At 34.7% G+C, this 13036-nt stretch overlaps 1 protein-coding gene across 1 annotated transcript; it reads right to left on the minus strand.

Annotated features, from left to right (window-relative positions):
• Positions 1 to 1416: 1416 nt before the first annotated feature.
• On the minus strand, positions 1417 to 10640 carry tmem135 (transmembrane protein 135). Its single transcript, XM_028030933.1, has 15 exons — positions 10451 to 10640; positions 8649 to 8776; positions 7761 to 7853; positions 7577 to 7610; positions 7431 to 7496; positions 6629 to 6675; positions 6202 to 6243; positions 5948 to 6124; positions 5788 to 5857; positions 5515 to 5682; positions 5331 to 5394; positions 5169 to 5245; positions 3610 to 3708; positions 3437 to 3504; positions 1417 to 3128 (listed from the first exon to the last, which is right to left on the minus strand). Exons 1-15 carry the CDS (start codon positions 10586 to 10588, stop codon positions 2978 to 2980), a joined length of 1422 nt encoding a protein of 473 aa, XP_027886734.1. The 5' UTR covers positions 10589 to 10640; the 3' UTR covers positions 1417 to 2977.
• Positions 10641 to 13036: the final 2396 nt, after the last annotated feature.

Here is a 13036-nt window from a genome sequence, read left to right on the forward strand (position 1 = left end):
TCAAAGATTTGCAAAGGAGCCCAATCATGAAGTTCTTTCAAACTAACTATTATAAGTAATGATAAAACTGGTACCAGTTTCATAGGTAGCAAGTGTCCTGTAGTAGTTTTTCTGACCTAAATATTTATTCAAATTCTAATTATCACATGTAATCAACTTATTTTCTGGATTACTTCTGAGTCAATACAATTTTTAATATAACTAAATTATAACCAAAAAGGACTTTTCAAAACTATACTGAACTGTACTTATTACATCACACTGCAGCCCAATTTCTGTATAATTGAAATCTACTGAATATTTTAACCTAACAATTAATGGAAACCACACACTGATGTGAAAACAAAATTATATAGACACTGTGTTTATAATCTACACAACCATAATCAGTACAAAAAAGACAAACAAGTCCTGCATTTGGATTAAGAATCATTTTAATAAAAACCTTCTTTAGATGGGTAAATTCCCAAAACAACTACAATGTAACTATCAACAGTATAACACTTTATATAATCTCCCCTTATATGTATATATATATATATATATATATATATATATATATATATATATATGTATATACTTCCTAAGCACTTGTCATATTAGAGGTCAGGTGCATCTCAAGCTGAGCTACATTCAAGTGATTGCATAATTTAACATAGACAAACTGGCATTTCAAATAACTTTCATAAATAGTTGTGCAAGATTTCACAAACTATATTGTCTATATAACCCTTCATTGAAAGAAAATTTAAAAAAGCACAAATGTTTCTAAGTTTTATGATGACAATCACCTTTAAAGTGAGCTTGTTTTTCACTCTTCCAGGAACAAAATCATTTCGGCGTCTGTGTCGCTGTTCAAAAAGAAAAGAAAAATGTAATGTGCACTGTGATATTTTTTCCATTTTTCCAAATTCTTGTGTGTGGCATTCAGTTCAGTGAAGGTAGCTTGAACAAAAATCTACATTAAAAACAATAGATTCAGCATTGGATTTATGCAAAAATTAATATGCCAGTAACAAATAACATTCTGAAAATGTCTTTCATCACAATTTGAAATATGAATTATATCTAAGTCTAATCCAACATCGACCATTTAACTATGAAAAACTGCACAATTGTAGGCAGGTGATCAGTAAAATTCAGACACTCCTTACAATATACATAAAACCCACCTCCTACCATTTCTATGCTGCAAAAGTATGGTAGAATAATCTCATTTGACTGCAGGGTCACTAAGTATTTCAATAAATAGAACAAACTGGTATAAAGACAGACTTCCAGAGGTACAGTTCTAAACATTTTAAGTATTAATTACCAGTTAAACTTTGTTGAGAATAACAAACAAATTCCACTCAATAAGTACAATAATCACAGGCAGCGTTATTATTCCTTTCTTGGCTAGAATTAATGTCATTGTTTGCGTTTCTATTGTGACATTTTTTTTTTGATAACATCTAAAGGTTTTTATTTTTATCTCAGGCATGTGTAAATGTGATCCAGTTTACAGGAAACAAACGTTGACTGAAAAAAAAAGATTATATTATATCATACTCTGAGGAAAACTGGGTGTATTCGTACTCTAGATGAAATATCTCAAACGTTCTGGTGACACTAAACCGCATTCAAAAACATTCTTATAAACTGAAAAAATATCAATTTCTTATGACTGGCTAACATGTAGTTATTTAATTAATGTGCCTGTGATCTTTTTTTAAACTAATTATGAAGAAATTATCTGATTCATTATTTTTGGCTGGAATGAAAGGAATTATATTACCTGTTCACACATCATCTTCCATTACTCTATCTTGTCTAAAAACTGAAAATATCTGGTCCAGGAAGATAAAACATGCTAACTGATGCACCTTTTGGCTCAGAACATATTTTTATGAAAATAAAGAGGAATTTAAAAAAAACAAAAAAACTTTCAGCTCAACATACGCACACATTCACATCAGTACCTAACAAAGAAGTTACTTTCTCCATATTTTATTCAGTCTTTGCTTTCCATCCCTTATCTGAACAAAACCAATGAAACAATGCAGTCACAAATAACAGAATGGTGACTTAAAACTGAAAGATATGACAGAAAAATGAATGAGTGTGTTTTATATGTAGTAAACTAAAACTGCTAATATCATAAGTCCTCCTGAATAACGAGCTGAACGTTGGAGGCCATAATGAAACTGAGATTATTTACATCACTCTATGTGAATACAATTTATGCTAATATTTAAACATTTCCCTGTCAAACAAAACTATAGATTTGGTCATTTCCTTGTTCAGTAGGCTGGAAATAAATTTCACCTTTATTTTAACTTTAAATTTTATGAACCAGAAAAGAATATTGGATTTTCTGAAACCTTCAAAACATAGTAAGAGGACATCTCTGGTGATTTAAAGTATTTGTTTATAATCTTGTTACATTTAAATGTGATGCAAAGATTAGTTTAACAGACTTTTTACTAGATTTCTTTTATTAGCTATAAAAGTATTTTTAACATATATTTTTCAAAAATGGCTGCCTTTAATATGCAGTCTTTTTGCCAAAGCAGAACAACCAATGAATTTATAACAATTTATTAACTGAAGACTGATTGTCAGTAGGTTTGAAGGTTATCTAATGTCAGCCTGGACTTCAACTCAGAAAAGAAAAGGGCGTCTTCGTGAGATTTCTGCTCTGCTCAGTTTAATTACACTAGAATTTTTTAAAACTAAATGATATGGTTTGAAAGTAATTATGGATCTGTATTTATTTTTCCCAGCTACCTGTAAGTGTTCGATCACTGTCAGTATGCTTACTTGTGCCGGTTCACAAATGAAAGTCACAACATCCTGCTTGGACCCAATCTTCAGATTTTGAATCGCTACAATATTTCTTCTTTTCAGATATGTCACCTTTACAAAGCCCTAAGTAACTCTGACGAGCCACTTTCTCTTGTCTTTTTCTGTCTTATCTCAAGACTTTTGCCTCAAGTCACCCAAGCTTAGCGTCTCCTCCAGGTGGAAGCACAGTCCGGCTGATTACGGTGGCGTAGCTAGGGTCCAACATGGGCACAGACCCTTTAAAATTCCTGGACGCCTCTGTCCCAAACACGTCGAGCAGTTCTCGATTCATCAGAGCAAATCTAGGAACAAAGACATGGAATAGTCCTTAATCACCACGAGAACAGAAGAAAGTCCAATGATTGAGTAATTTAGTAACTGATTCACCCGTACTACAATTTTATGTCCCTCATTCTTAATATTTGAAATATTTAGCTTAAGATCATTTGATTGCTGTTTAACAAATCCCTCATCATGATACAAATTCATAGTATTCTTTTTAATGTTTTTCCAGAGTTCTCTGTTCTTAATCTTTTTTAGGGATAAACACAATTTAGTTGTTGTGTAATAAGCAAAAGCAACCCTTTAGTTTTAAAGCATATGGTCATACCTGCCCTTTGTTAAACGCAGCAGGAACTTCCAGTATGAAGGTCTGAGGTTCTGCACTTCCATTACTGCCTGTGGAAATGTCATGAGCCAGACATATCCTTAGTCAGCTGAGCAAAATGCACATGAAGCATGTTCATGTTAGTACCTGGGTGTTTTTGTTACAAAGCTACTTACAGCATGGAAACAGATAGCAGTGGAGATGGCATAAATAATCGTATCTGCGTGTGGAAAGTAAGGGAACCGGCCTGCTTCAATGCCTTTGAAGTACATGGTCTAAAAAGAGAGATAACATGTGGTTAGTAATAAAACAAGCCTAAGTCAGATAAACTTGGATTAGTCAACACTGCATATAAACTACAATTACTAAAACATGTCGGTTTGACACAATTTTTAAATAACGGTCAGGAAAAGAAATTTGAAACCTGTGCTGCTACTAATGTGATTTTTCAGCTGGTTTCACCATCAGCCATTTTGTTATTACATAACTCAGTGATTACATGTCACTTTTAACATAGCGGGTGATCTCAGTTCCACAGCTTTAGTTTTATATCTTTTAATTGAAAGAGTTGAACAAGTTTGTGTTCATGAATGCTGTTTTATCTTACTAAATCATATTATAGACTGCAAAACAAGAACAACATTTATGATTACTTATGGAGTTAACCCTGCTGATTCAACATCAGCCACAAGCTCAACCTTTTTTCTTTTTTTTTTTTTACAGGAAGTTGACATGCTTGATTTACAAGACAGCAGCTGGTTGGAAACTGGTTTGGATAGAAACCCATTTTTGGTTAAAATCCAGTTGTAAACAGATGAAACACAAACAAATCAGTTAGACATAGTCAGTTGCCCAAAACCTGCAAGATAATCACCTCTCAAAAAACAGGGACATGAAATAAAACATTTTCAGATTAAGTTTATAGTTTCTTTTTAGCTTAAATTTTTGCTTGCATGCAATTTATTTATTGCATCATGCATTGTGTTCTGCATTCTGATTGGCTAAACAGTCTCTCCGCTTCTTCTCTACCTGTGTGTCAATAACGTTGCGGTTTGATATGTACACGTACGTAAAACAGCTTGCCAAATTTAACATAATCGATGGTGGCATGTCGGTTTATAAGAATCTTTTTGCCCAGAAGAAAAAAGAGCGACAGCAGCTACCGATAACTATGTTCTTCTCTCAAAAAAACACACCTGCACCGCGGGCTTTAGAAGAAAAAAACGCGACAGAGCGGAGTCAGGAGGAGCAGTGAAATACACGTGAGTCACTATTTGTCCTACTGTACTTTGTATTTTTTTTTTCATAATCATTTTTCATTTTCTCCTGTTCTAATCCAATGACTCGGGTCGCGGTGGGGCGGCGCTGATCGCCGCAATTTCAAGCCTTCAGTTCGTATTGATTATTATTTTACAGTACAGTAGTTATTTGTAAAAAACAAAAAACATTTATACAGTACTTTTATTTGTTAAAAATCCTTGGGCCTGTAAAAAGGTTTTGTTCTTTGGTTTCAATGTATTATGGAGTATTTCATTGTATAATAATTGTAAAAAAATAAAGGTTACTACTTCACGGATTTCGCCTATCACCGGTTCTTTTTGGAACGTAACCCCTGCGAAAAACGAGGGTTCACTGTAAACTGTTTCTGCGTCCTTCAGATTCGACCACCGTAACCAGTGACATTTATTTCTATGACACAAAGTGTGAGTCTGCTTTAAGATGTGGTGTGATTTACCTCCACCAACTTAGAGAAGAGGTACATGGTTATACTTGTGCTTTTGTAGAAGAACATCGAGACACCAGCCAGGAAGCCTGAAAGGACACAAAAGAGAGGGAAAAGGGACAGCTGTGAACAGAACAAAAAGCACAGAAGATTACTCTGCAGGATTTTTCTTACCAGCTATCAGTGCATGAAGTTCATCATCAATGTTACGCAGCCAGCGCAACAAGCAGCTCGTTCCCTAAAAAGATCAGGCAGAACATTCTGATGAGTCCATGAGAATGAAAAGAGAATATGAAAGCAAAGAAACATGTAATGTACATAAAAGTTAAAGAAATAGAAGAACATAGAGTACACACACCTTATAAATACTGACAAAAGAGCCTAGAAAGGCCCCCAGCTGGAAGTTCTCCTTGTTGTAGAAGACAGAAGGCAGCCGAGATGGTTTGGAGAACATCTGCCTGAATGCTGAGGGCACTTTGAGACAACACTGGATAAGATAGCCAATACTGAACATCCTGACAAAACCCTGAGGAGACAATGATGGAACATCAGCATTGCTGGTATAGAATTTGCATATATATTCAAAGCACATTACATCCATTGTTTAAGAAAATCAGATAAGAAGCCTTACTTTAACACAGTAGGAAATGCAGTTATCCTGGTAATGTTTACAACATCTGTGTCTTGGACCATGTTTGCATCTGAATAATGAAAAACACAAACAAGTTAGTACTTGCTGTTAACTACTACTAAGGTATTTGTTTTTTCTTGCTTTTTCTTTTGATTCTCACATTGATTCCAGCAGCTTCCTGGTGTAGGCGATCAGAGTTTTCCTCTTGTGGTCGGCTTTTTCTGCTGAGACCTGTGATTGTTCGGTCTCTATGGCATCTGGCCTTTCAGGGGGCTGTGTGCCAACAGAGTCTGCCATGTTAAAGTGAGTTGGAATCTCTTCTTTCCCAATAATGAATCTGTAATAGAACACAAGCTCAAACGTATCAGACTCATCAAAACACCTGAAGCATAAACAAAATGAGGGATGACTTACTTTAGTGCAGAAAATGCAAAGCCTTTAAGACCGTCGTTGCTTCTGCAAAAATAAAACTAAGTTCATCTCAAATTATTATAGTGATTTGTTTTTCCTCTCTCTTTTTTTACTCTCTCTTTTTTTAGCATTTTTTTAAGTATTCAAAGAGCTTGATCCATTTCAAACTGTGTTTGTGTTCATGTGTGTGTGTTAGTAGTTTCATACTACCGAAAACCTACATTTATTTTATTGGGATTTTACGTGACAGACCAACACAAAGTAGAGCAGAAGAGTGAAGTAGAGGGAAAATGATACAAGTTTTTTTTCTTTTTCAAATTCAATTCTGAAAAGTGTGGCATGCATTTGTCTTCTGCCCCTCTGAACACACACTTTATGCTTAACAATAGTTTAAATGTTATTAACAATATTTTGAATGCAACGCTCTTACCTGAAGAGAAACATGAAGATTGATGCAGTTATGCAGAACAAGAGCACCTGGTTGGGGGCAGCATGAATAATAAAATCAGGACTATAAGAGGAAATATTTATTTTTGTCATTTGCACACGTCAACACCATGATGCTATCAGTTTAGATATATAGTTAAAGTGGTAAGACGATACTTCCTGAGTGCAAGTAATATTTTCACACAGATCAAAACTAAGATTGCACAATTTATCACAGCAATATTGTCACTGCAATATCAGTTACAATATACAATGGACTCCAAATGTTACGACCACACATTTTACACTAATGTAATAGTTCATAGGGGTCCAGCTCCAGTCCTGCCAGTTTTAGCTCCAACACCGCAGATTCAAATAGTCCAACGACTTCCCCAGCATGTCAAAGTTCTGCAGAGAACTGCTAATGAACCATTATTTGATTCAGGTGTGTTGAAGCAGGAAAAGAGTTATAACATGCAGTCCCTTGAGGACTGACTTTGTGCACCACGTATGAAGCCAGTTAGAGCCTCATGGAAGCAGATCCTAACAGAAGGAAACAAATGACGCTGCTAAAGGTCACAGAGTGTAGGAAGCACAGATGACAATGAGAGGAAAGAATATATTTCAAGTGACGTGTCTCAATATTTACCAATAACGTAACATTGCAAGATTTCCTAATATTTTGCAAACAAAATCTGTTTTCACATTTGATTTCAAAATAGGAATTCATGCAGGGTGTTTTGCTCGCCGTGCTGTATTTCCTGCAATATATTTAATCATAAAGAAGCACAAAGGCTTCAACTCACCTCTCCATGTCTAATGGGCTTGACGATGCCCCGTGTCACTGCCATGCGGAACAAAGTCTCACTAGCCTGGCAAATAAATTAAAAATCAACTAATAAATATAAATGCACATATGAGAAAGATAATGTTCAACTGAACAGAATCTTACAAGATTTGCCATGTATATTGTCAGCAGACCTCTCCTGGAAAGAAGAGACAGCAATATAATTAAGGAATATAAATTATTATAATTAAAACCATACAGAAACCTAGGGTCAAAAATATACAACATTATATTATTCTCAATGGCAAAACTATGCAATAAAAACGGAAGAAAAGGACAAAAATCTCACCTGCTCTTCCGCTCCAGAAGGATGGCGATGTAGGAGGCCGGCAAAGCTGCCCCAAACCCCGAGGACCATGGGTAAAACGCTCCAAGCAATTTCCTAAAGTGAGACAAACACTTTCACTTAGAAAAATGCCAATACAGTCCAGGCTTTTAAGTTGACTTGATTACAGGGATTCCAAAGGAAATTCACAAAATAACCTCTTTTTATTGGGGTCTGATATTCCACTTAGTTTAAACCTAAATATATATTTAGGTTTATATATAAATATATTTTCCACAAAGCCTTTGGGAGGAATTCTAAAGGAAACACTTCAGATCACGTTTACTCACATCTCCTCTTAATTTGGGAGTTTAATGCAAAGTTAGATTAATATATTTGCAGAATATGATGAGGTCTAAGGTTGAACTTCTCAGGACACAAAATGTCTCTTTTTTAGTAGCTCAGGATCAAACTGTAAACTTTTTCTTTCTGACAATACACTGTAATTTATTCTTACTGTCACACAAGTCCAAAGGTACCTCACAAGTACTGTTTGTGCATTGTAGGTACTGTCAAAAGGAGATTTTCCTAATACAAATTTTTGTCTGTCTGAAAACATTGAAATGACTTTTAGACTCTATTTGTTGAAAACAAGCAAGATTGTAATTATAGTTGAAAATGTAAGCATGCTTGGACAATAATCCAAGAAAACAATATTCTGAGATTTAACTTCAGATTGAAACTGTCAACAGGTATTTTATAATTTATTAAATTCTGCAGACATGTAGACATACAAAAATTATTTTAAAAAAACCTCAAAGCTGGTTTGAAAAACTAATTCACCTCACAGCAGCACTTCTAAAATGTCACTTTCACATTGAAGGACCTTTGCCATCTGCTGGAACTACTAACCTGAGAATGCAGAAGAAAACAATGAAGAGACTTCCATTGGTAGTTAGGAAAGAGGTAGACCACAGGATCTCAGGGAGAAGTCTCTTTAAATAATAATCCTTCTTCTTTCTCCGTAGAATTGCTGCTATCTGCAATACACAGTCAGACAGTAGTCACTGTGTTTGCAGTGCTCAATTTGAGACAAGTCATGCTTAAGTAATTAACATATACTGAGCACCAAAAAACATTTTACTTGACATTTATGCTCTGTGGTTTAATGGTTCAGCACGGCTCTCAAAAATCATTAGAAGATGCAATTGGACTTCTGATATTTATCACAGTGCTGAATTCAATACTAACTTCATTGTCGATGAGCATCTGAAATAAAATCAAGGTAATTTTATTTATAGCAGCTTAATCTAATGCTGTCTATTTTCAATGTGAAGACAAAATGCAACCCTGCAAAGAATTCAACAGAACATTTGCCTCCTTTAAAATGTTGCTATTGCTAAATCTGCAATTATTTGCTTTTCTGTTGGTGTTGAAGGTTAGATGTGGATGCCTTAGACGTGCGGGCAAATATCATTACAAATCACTACTAAAGGAACAGAACATCTGTGCATGAACTTGCAGAAAAACAGCCTGATTTAAGGAGATCAGACTGCATTTATAAACAGAGTAACTACAGGTGTAAAAAAGGTTTAACTGTTGGTTAAAATGAGACCTTGCTTACAAATAAGACATGTTTCAGTTTATATCAATACACTTAATCTAACGAGCAGAATGGCAACATTAAACTTTAATACTCTAAATATTATTTTAGCAGAAATAATAATCGCTGCTCCTTGATTTAAATATGTTATTTATGCACCACATAGATTTTTTTGTGCAAATAAAAACCTCAAATTATGGTATTTTAGATCAAAGTAATCATACTGTGAGAAGTTCATACAGGCTATTCAGAAAGTATGTTTCCAACTGGGAAGGCCTGTTATTCTTGTAGTGATTTTATATATTTGCCCTACATAGTCGTACTTTGCTCAGACAAGGCAAACATGGTCGGATTTTTATTGGTGCTTAAATAATGAAAGTGACCTTGTGTGTGTTTTTACTGGTGCTTAAGTGAAAGTGACATTGCATGTGCAGCTTTGAGTTAAACTTTAGTTTAAATTGGTTAAAAATAAAACACAAGATTGCATTGAAATACATAAAATGTATATTTTTCTCAGGGTCCAGACCCAAAGACACATAGTTCTACATAAAGACTTTAAAAAGACAATCTGTAACAGACCTTTTTGGTTATAAAGTGCTCTGTGGTTCAGTCTCTGATTCTATGAATACTGTATGTTCAAGCTGGGCCGGAGGGGGAATATGACATTGTAGTTACAGGCACTGAAATATAAATGCAGCACAGCCCTATTTTTTACAATGGCATCTGAATCATGCCATGGTTGTAAACATTATTAGATAATGTCAATGAAAAAGAGAGCTTAACTACTAAATGTAATGATACAGAGTACTGAATGTCTGGATGTTTTTCTAGCAAAACGTTTTAGAGTTTGCAGGATAAGACAAAGCTTACTCTGAACTAACACAAAACTCCTGACGCAGAAAACGTGCTGGAACTTTCCTCCTGTTCATGACGTTCTGTAAAGAACTGGTTTCACTGGGCTAGCTTCTCTGTTTGTCCTCCTGCAGGGACTCGAACTGGCACCTCAGTTTGTAGCATTAGCTAACCCGTAGTGTCTTTCTCACAGCAACGCTCGGTTAGCTAGACAACTTTACTTAGCTACCAGTCAACGGACAGACTCAAAGCGACTTACCAGGTAAAGAGGGGCGTAAATTTTGAAGGACACCTCCAGAGCCCCTTTAGTGATGTCTGCGGCAGACTGCACACACGATGGGTGCCAGGTATGACCGACCTCGTAGCAGCTGTGTGGTATCTTACTTAAAGCAGCCATGTCTGTGAGGCGGAACAGAAACACACTCTGCTTGTTGCGAGGTGTGCGGGACACGCGCACCATGGGCACAACGCTGGCCGTGCACGTATGCTGCGTTCACCTTGCCCCGGAAATCAGAGCTCGTCGTTAAGTGCGGTGTTTTTTTGTGCTCTCTTATCCTGATTTAACTTTGTCAGTAGTCAAAATATGTACTGACTAAAGAAATGTTAGTTTTAAGGTCAAATTAGTGAAACTTTTTTTAAAAAAATTATAGACTAAAGAAAAAATATGCTTAAGAATAAAAACCTCAAATCAATACATTTACTTTACTGACTAAAATAAGGTGAGTTGAGCTTTCCAATATTTAAGAAAAATGTAAAAGCAATCCACGCAAACAAATGGAAAACAAATAAATATGGCATAATATATATTAAGAAAATCGCTCTAGTTTTAAAAAATTTAATACATTGCACAAAAATAAGAATAACTTCCAAAACTAGCCTTTCATTTTGGCTTTTTAAATAAAACACTGGGTCATTTTTGGCTCAGTTATTAGAATCTAATATGGAAGGCCCAACACCCACATGTAAGACACACGTCACTAAACTATAACTATAACTGTATAACAGCTTGTGACAAAAAAAAATCCCTTAATTTTTAGTCATATTAATCCAGTTATTAAATATAATATATTAAATATAATATTCTACACACTGCGGAATGATTTTTATTATAGTTTTTGTGTGTGTGAAATGTTGAAGCTGTTATGTACACTGTGTTTAACATGTACATTAATCTCCTTGTCAAGCCTTGTCACAAAGTACTACACGATCCAATCTGTAGACTTTTACTAACTGCTTGTCATTGACTGGAGAACATATCATTCCACTTCTTGTTCTAAAACCATTTCCTACTTTTGCTAGAAAACTCTGAACTGTGTTAAAAGTCCTTCTTGCTGACCTCAACAGATTTTAACCTTAGAACTATTCAAATGGTTGATATGGCTTAAAAAACACCTTTTACCTTATTGTGGAGGAGTTCTGATTTTGAAAGAAATATTGAGGGATTCCAATACGTCTTCTGATTTGAATTTTTTCTCTAAAGATATTTCTCTTTTTTTTTAAGGTTTTGTTGGCTCTAGTGGCCTTTATTTGAAAGTAGTTTGACAGAAAACAGGGTAATCAGAGAGGGGGAAGACATGCGGCAAACATTGTCAGGCCGGGAATCGAACCTACGACCACCGCTACAAGGACTAAGGCCTCAACGTGGGTCATGCTTTGCCCCTGCCCACAGCACCCCCGCTAAAGATATTTCTAATTATAATATAAGAAATATATAAAAATGTACACAATAATATGTCAGTTAATCTTATGCTCCATTAGCCTTGCTGACTTTTCCTCTTGCCTCTGCATGTATATTCAATTACTTCTGATTGAGTATTGAGTAATAGTAAAAATTAAGAAAGAAACAAGCCTTGAAGGAATAGTTCAGAAATTCTAGAGTCGAGTTCTGTCAAAATATATAATATAATATATATATAATATTTAATATGTGAGCTGAAGTAGATAGTTCTTATACTGTGATCCTTTAATATATATATTGATTTATATATTAAGCCATTAGGACCAATATATTAATTGGTCCTAATGGCTGGAGCTAAGCTGTTTATGTGAAAACAATTTTATGAACCTTTAAGTAATTTTCAAGTTTGCAGTGGGTTGTAATCCAAAAAGAAGCCAATAGTTGTTTGCGCCACAAATATGTTTGTGAAATTACTGAGGTTTAAATGGGCCTTAAACTATAAAAGGGGTATTTTATTGTTTTTCGTGACAGAGGATAACTTGATCTAGTCTTCTTTGTCACAGTTTCCATTGTTTAAAACAGCAATAAAAATCAGACCATGCGCAAGTTTATGCGAACAACAATTTTTTGAAGCTGGTCCTGATCTATGAACACAAACAGACATTTATATATTTATTATTATTAGTGGATTTTCATGGTTTCTTGCTTTTTCTATTTGTAAAAGTGGCCACAGGAAATGTACCACATTAAATAAATACCCACGTGAAAGAGAAAGTCATCAAATAATAATGAAAGATTCTTCAATACTCTGTGGAACTCATAAATTAAGGTGTACACTAAATAATGTTTTAGCTACATTGGTTTTACATTGTTGATGCTGTACCATCACTGTGTAGACCCATAAATTAAGTTATTAAATGTGTTTAAGTTAAAGAGACTGTACTTGTAATTTTTAAAAACATATTAGAACCTCTACAAAGATTTTATAAAGCAATATGAAGACAGGCTGTGTTTCTGTGAGAGAGCACATTATTCTAAACCTTTCTAAACAAACTTCTATCACTTATTAATGCAATTTGGAAGAACCTCTTTATCATAAACTATTATATCTTCTTGTCTGATGACTTTATCTGTATTATTTTGTGGAACTCGTGGCATAATATAAAC

This window comes from Xiphophorus couchianus, chromosome 11, assembly GCF_001444195.1.
Source record: "Xiphophorus couchianus chromosome 11, X_couchianus-1.0, whole genome shotgun sequence".
Taxonomy (NCBI): Eukaryota; Metazoa; Chordata; class Actinopteri; order Cyprinodontiformes; family Poeciliidae; genus Xiphophorus; species Xiphophorus couchianus.